The following is a 6,141-nucleotide window of genomic DNA, read 5'->3' as shown; positions in this document are numbered from 1 at the left end:
AATGTCACTAATGTAGCTAATGAAGGCTAAGGATTGGCAAAGCTACTTCCCTTGTGGGTTAGAGGCATAGTGTTAGCATACTCTTTTTAAGCATATCCTTTGACATTTCTGACACCGCATCTTTCCCCATTCACTGATCTGGCAAGTATCTGTGGACCAGAGCTTGGTTTCAAACGGGCCAAATTCTACCAGGATCAAAGCTGGACTTGCAGCCATCCTAACTTCAGCTTCACCTTGCTCATCTCGTTTTATCTGGTTTCCCTGCCCCTCACTTTGCTTTCTGCCTCACACTTCATTTGGCTAGTGTGGCAATGTCATTCATCTTCAGCCTGCCTTGGGTAAAAATGACAAGCTGTGCACATGGGGTGGAGAAGAATCGATCCCTCCCTCTTGGGAGCTCCTTGCCAAGTCTCTGAATGAAAAGCTGAGCTCTGAGCCAGCAGTTCCTCCATGCTAGGAAGTGGTTGCACAGTCTTAGGAGCTAGCCAGTAAGCAACAAGGGAGCAGCCAAGACTTCACATCCAAAATGGGAAAGGCCAACACATCACTTACCATCCTGCCTCACCAGTCCCTGCTGGATGTAACGGATATAGGTGAAGAAGTTGCATACTGCTGTAATCTGGAAAAATAAAGAGGGAGGGAATACTGGTTAGAATGTTGGACTAGGACCAGGGAGACCAGGGTTCAAATCCACACTCAGCCATGAGGCTCACTGGATAATTTTGGGCCAGGCACTGCCTCTTAAGCCTAACCTACCCCACAAGATTGTTGTGAGGATAAAAGGAAAAGGGGGGACGGACCATGTATACCACCTGGGCTCCACGGAGGAAAAGTGGGATATAAACATAATAAAATATTATAAACATAATAAATTATTATTAGTAACAACAATTGACATACTGATAACTAAAATATTTACAATACAGTATATTCATATACATTTATAAGTTACATATTTATGCAGCCTTTGCAAAGAATGGGCTCAATAGAAGAGGGAAAACATGTCTCAACAGGAGGAAACAATGGGTCTTTGGATTTGCTACAGGATTATTTTGGTATCCTACAAAGGAACAGAAGCCACACTAGAGAAGGAGAGGCAAATCCAATATGACTAAGAGAGTTTCGTGAAGTTTTTTAAAAAATGGAAAAAAGAGGCTCAGGTATGTTTATAAGGATAAACATAGCAGATTTGGCAAAGAACATTTGTGTATGTGTGTTTCAGGGCTTTTCTGCACACTGTGAGCAATAATGTGTTCTAATGATTCGCAGACTTCCACTGAAAAAGTAAGGCAGCATTTTATTTTATTACTTGGAACCCATAATGAATTCCTTAAATGAAAAATGGAACAGTGTTATGTGGATATCCTCAGTTTAACAGCAAACTCTGTTGGTGAGTGCTGATAGATTGGAGCCAAACCCCAAAGTTTATAGAAGTGCAATATATTAAAAAAACCTACTGAGGAAAAACCCACAAAGAACAGCCCAATGCAGACGGAGCCTGACCAACAGCAAAAGAATGCTGTGTGTCAGTTAGGAAAGCAAAATGGAACCAGGTTTTTATTTTGGGTGAGGGGGGTAGCAAGAAGTGAATGCCTTGCTAGAACCCTTTAGCATCTTGGAGGATCAGATGACTGGCTGGGTCCATGAAGAGGAGAACCTCCGCTGGGAACAGGTCCCACTTGTGTAATATCCACCACTTCACAGCTTACTTAATGCATCTGATGAATTCAGCTCTGGTTGAGCCTGAACAATACATGTTAGACTTAAAAACACGGTTTGTTTTGTACATGAGCAATATGTACAAGAGCACTGGGTTCTTCAGAAATGGCAGAAGGACATTGTGTTCTCAGCAAAACAAAAGACTGCAGACATTTGTAGTGCAAGTGTTAACTTCCACAGGATCATGCTGAGGACCAGACAGTTCCATGTGATGGTTGTTGCCCCTGCCCCTGTGCAAATAATCTCAGGGCTTCTTGGGAGACTTACCCTGGCCCTGCAGGAAGGGGAGATGTAGTAGTAATTCCCAGAGTCTCCCAGCTTGATGCGATGCCTACAGGCCCGAGACAGGCCACTTAGAGCACATTTCCTGCAAAAGGGGAGAAAGGAAAAGCAGCTTGTCCTCAAAAGACATGAATGGACAAAAGGAATGAAGAAGAAAAAGAGAAGCCAAACTATGCCGGTGATTAGTGAAAGCCAAACCAAGAGACCCAACAGTTTAATGCATGATGTTATTGAGAACATTGGGATATGGAATTTCAGAGACATGTTCTTCAAGATATTGTACACCATATTCTTGTTTCATCACTCTCAGTTATTTGCTACCCTTAGCAAACAGGGGATACAGTGATGAAGGCTGCAATCCTAAGCATATTTCTTAGGGAAGAAGCCCCACCAAACTCAGTAGGGCTTACTTATAAGAAGTGCTTTTTTCTGGGGGGGGGGATGCAGGGGGATGCATACCCCTAAACATTTTGTGAATTTGGCCTCATTGAGGCAAAGTATTTCAATATGAGTAGGAAAATGAGAGTACCTCTAAACATATTTTTTTTAAGAAAAAGAGCACTACTTATGAGTAAGCATGCTTAGGATTGGGTCATGTGTGAAATGGAGGCTTCCCAGGCTATTTGCAGGCAGGCAAACTTTCTTGCATCTGTGTTTGAAAGTGAAAAATGTTAGTGAAGCATTAGGTACATTTTTGGCAGTTCTGAAAGCCAAGTGGGTTTAATATTCCAGAATAACATTGAAAATTATTGGCCAGAGGTCTCTCTAGGCTTTCATACCCAGCACCACAGAAAGTCAGGCCATCAACTTCAAAGAGAATTCCAAGCAAGGATGACTGATATGCTTTCAGTGGGTTAACCACCATGAATTTTCAAGAGTTACTTTCTAGTTCCAACTTCAAGGCCATTAGTAAGTAGGCAAGTTAGTAACTTATTAGTGGAGCAAGGCATCCTTTCATCGTTGCCTTAAAATAAGTAACTTACGTTACAATTTGGGACCGGAAGCCACTGTGAGAAGAAACAAGAGGAGGAAACCAAAATCAGGATGAAAATACAGAAGGTGTTCTGTTTGGCAAACCCCAGAAAACATGGTTGACGCTGGAGAAAGACTTTTTTTAAAGAGGGGAGAGAAAATCCATGTGATTTCAGTCACACCCTTGGCTTCTGATGCTATGAAAGTTAAGTCTTCACCTACATGAGCTGTTGCTCAGAAAAGGAGAACCTTGAGGTTAACCTGCCCATCAGAGGCCCTGCTCTCCATCCTGTTGAGACCAGACAAATGGGGACATAAGTCAGGACCATTTTAGTGATGGCACAAAGACAGGAATGCCTCCACGCTCCCTTGCTTCCTGCTTTTAAGTATGCAATAAAGAGCTTTTCATTTGAACAAGTTTCTAATGGTCAATATTCTCTTGTTTTTATGGCTTGCTGCCTTTTTAGCTTGATATGCAATGCTAGCTTTATTCTATGAGGTGTATTCCTTTGTTGCTCCTCCTTTCACAGAAGGCTCTTTGCACTCAAAAACCATCCCTGCATACTTGGGTGAATTTATAACTACACTGTTCCAAATGTACCAAAATGCCCCCCACCCCCGCAAAAACCTTCTGGGGCAGCAGTTATTAAGCACAGGGATTTCCTGATGGTGGCACCATATTTATTAGTATTGGGTATTATTGTTTTACATATTTATAAACGACTTCATCACCTGAGGCTATGAAAGCAGTGTCCAAGATAAATATTAAGTAATAATACAAAAAACAAAAATATCTGCAAACCCTTATGGGGAATCTGTGGCCCTCCAGAGGCTGTTGAATTCCAACTCCCATCAGTCCCAGTCAGAATGGCCAATAGCAATAATGGGAGTCTCTAGTCCAACATCAGAGCCAGAGGTTCCCTTCCTCTGCTTTACAACTCCCTTCTTGTTTGCCTATTTTATTGCAAAATTCATTGCAATGCAGCTTTATTTTTGTGCCCGTTCAAGATTTCATTCCCCTCCCCACTTTTGCTGTCATTGATTCCTTCCCTGCTTTGATTTCTCCTTCCTATCTTGTGAGTCACATGGGGCATGCTGAAAAGTGGGATATAAAAGGAAGGAATAAACCAGTTGCACTCCATGAACAGCTAACCAGCATTTCCCTCTGCTAGGCAACTGCTCCTGGAGCAGTGAAGGAGGCCAGATGTGTATCTGTGTGAGGAGGGAGGGGAGGCAGCAGAGGCGGCCAATATTTCCTTACTTTGGTCCGCCGCATTCAATGGCCGACACCTTCACCACAGGCAGCGCCTGGGTAGCCACGGGTTCAATAGTGAGCGTGTTCTGCTCCACAGCTGCCTGGATCAGCTCCGAGAGCTGCAACAAATAAAACAAAGGCAGGGAAGTCAAGGCAAGGTTCAAAGGAGGGAGCAGTTGCTGGAACAAATCCCAGCACGCCAGCTCTCTCAAAACCTCGGTCCAAACCTTTTTTAATCTCACCTCATGCTTAGTAAAGTCTAGACATGGCCCTACATCTTCCTGGTAAATCCTTTCGAGGAAAGAAGATGATTTATCTAAAGTTGGAGACTCTTTCCAAGCCTGGAATTCGGCAAACAAGATGGAATCCACCTACGGCGACAAAGAAACACAGAAGAGCAGACAATGGGGTGAGGGGAGAGACAAAGGATTCAGCAGGGTTTAGCGTACAAGAACCAAGAGGTTACCTCAGACTAAGCAGTATTTGGTGTGCAACCTGTGAGGCAAACAGGCAGAATAAGTGTGGCCTGTGGGTCAAAGCAGCAGACTTCATTGCCTTGGAATCTGTAAGACTCCAGACACGAAGCAATGTCTACAAGAAGAAAAAGAGGGCCATGCCAAGGGAAACAGCATCAGGAGACAGCATACTTTCTATCCATCCTAATACCAGATAAATTTAAGCAATGGGAGCGTTTACCTTTAGCTGCAAAATGCCCAAGCCAGTATGTGTCCACACACCCACCGCAGGAGCTGTGGAAGGTTAATTTCTTCTTCAGGATGAATGCTTACTGTCGCCACCCAGATGTTTTAGATTCCTGACTCCCATCAGTCAGCATGGCCAATGGCCAGGGAGTTGGAGGCCGTTGACATCTGGAGGGCCACAGGTTCCCCAGCCCTGTGCCAATGGGAGATAGAAGAACAGCAGCCACTAAGCGGGTTTATTCCACTGCCATCCCATGTGGTGCCCGTCTGCTGTGAGCTTAGCTGCCACCTTGCTTTGCTGGAGAGAACTCACTTCCCAGCCAAGCAAACAAGGGTCACCCAAAGTCCACAGGGGAAAACAGGCAAATTTTATTGTGCTGATCTTGGGCCCAATTCTAGAACCCAGAAACAAGCATGCTGGGAGGGGAAATCAGCATAAGGAGCCCTCCATTGAAGGCCTTTTATGGGACACTGCAGAAAGGCAAAAATACTCCAAGGAGCAGGCTCACAAGACAAATGACACCCATAGCTTAAACTTGCAAGGGGTCAGGTAAGCCCTGATTCCTTGAAGATTCTGGTCACCTCTTTCTCCGCAATTACTTTCTGGTTTCTGAGCTCTCGGGTTTCCACACTGTGGCACTGTCACATATTACATCCTAAGCCCTTCCAAATTGTTTTTTGTGTGGGAGGGGGGCACTATTGGGTTGTTGTTTTTATTTTTATTAGGTATTTCGTGGTTTTATATCTTGATTTTATTCTGTGAAACGCTCTGAGACCCCTGGGTATAGGGCGGTATATAAATTCAATCAATCAATCAATCAATCAATCAATCAATCATATCCAAAGGCAAGAATACTTCTGCTTTTTCTAACACACAGTTTTAAAATCCAGAAGTGACTCCAGATTCTCCCTCTTCAGCCAGAAAGTCACTGACGGGATTCCCCAACCACTCCCAGCATGCCTTGCTCTAAAAGACATACACCAGAGCTTAGGGCACCCTGGGATTCAAGGCCTATCAGCAAAAGCGGCGCTATTTTTCTAGAGGAGGTGGTGCCAGAACTCACAATTAAAGCCTCCCTTGTTCTCTTATAATGGCAATGGTGCCCACCTGAAAAAATGCCCTGAGCAGAAACAACTGTACTATGCTGTGTCTGGTTGCATCTTTAAACGAGTTAGCTGCTTCCCAAGCTGAATATTTAAGAATAATTTGTT

The 6,141-nt window shown here is 43.9% G+C and overlaps 1 protein-coding gene across 5 annotated transcripts in view; it reads right to left on the bottom strand.

The window, feature by feature from the left end:
- The window catches only part of RAB3IL1 (RAB3A interacting protein like 1), a 30,602-nt gene that overhangs the window by 4,280 nt on the left and 20,181 nt on the right, over positions 1 to 6,141 (bottom strand). For 3 of the 5 annotated variants that reach the window (XM_081212524.1, XM_081212526.1, XM_081212527.1), the window contains 5 exons: positions 4,471 to 4,599; positions 4,235 to 4,347; positions 2,985 to 3,008; positions 1,987 to 2,086; positions 553 to 619 (listed from right to left, as the gene is read on the bottom strand). In XM_081212524.1, coding sequence (XP_081068650.1) covers positions 553 to 619; positions 1,987 to 2,086; positions 2,985 to 3,008; positions 4,235 to 4,347; positions 4,471 to 4,599 — 433 coding nt within the window. The remainder of the gene's footprint in view (positions 1 to 552; positions 620 to 1,986; positions 2,087 to 2,984; positions 3,009 to 4,234; positions 4,348 to 4,470; positions 4,600 to 6,141) is intronic. The other 2 variants (XM_081212525.1, XM_081212528.1) reach the window with 1 other exon arrangement.

The sequence above is a fragment of the Podarcis bocagei genome (assembly GCF_964188305.1).
Source record: "Podarcis bocagei genome assembly, chromosome: 1".
Classification (NCBI taxonomy): Eukaryota; Metazoa; Chordata; class Lepidosauria; order Squamata; family Lacertidae; genus Podarcis; species Podarcis bocagei.
The sequence above is the reverse complement of the archived record's forward strand: the minus strand, read 5'-3'. Positions and strand labels throughout refer to the sequence as shown.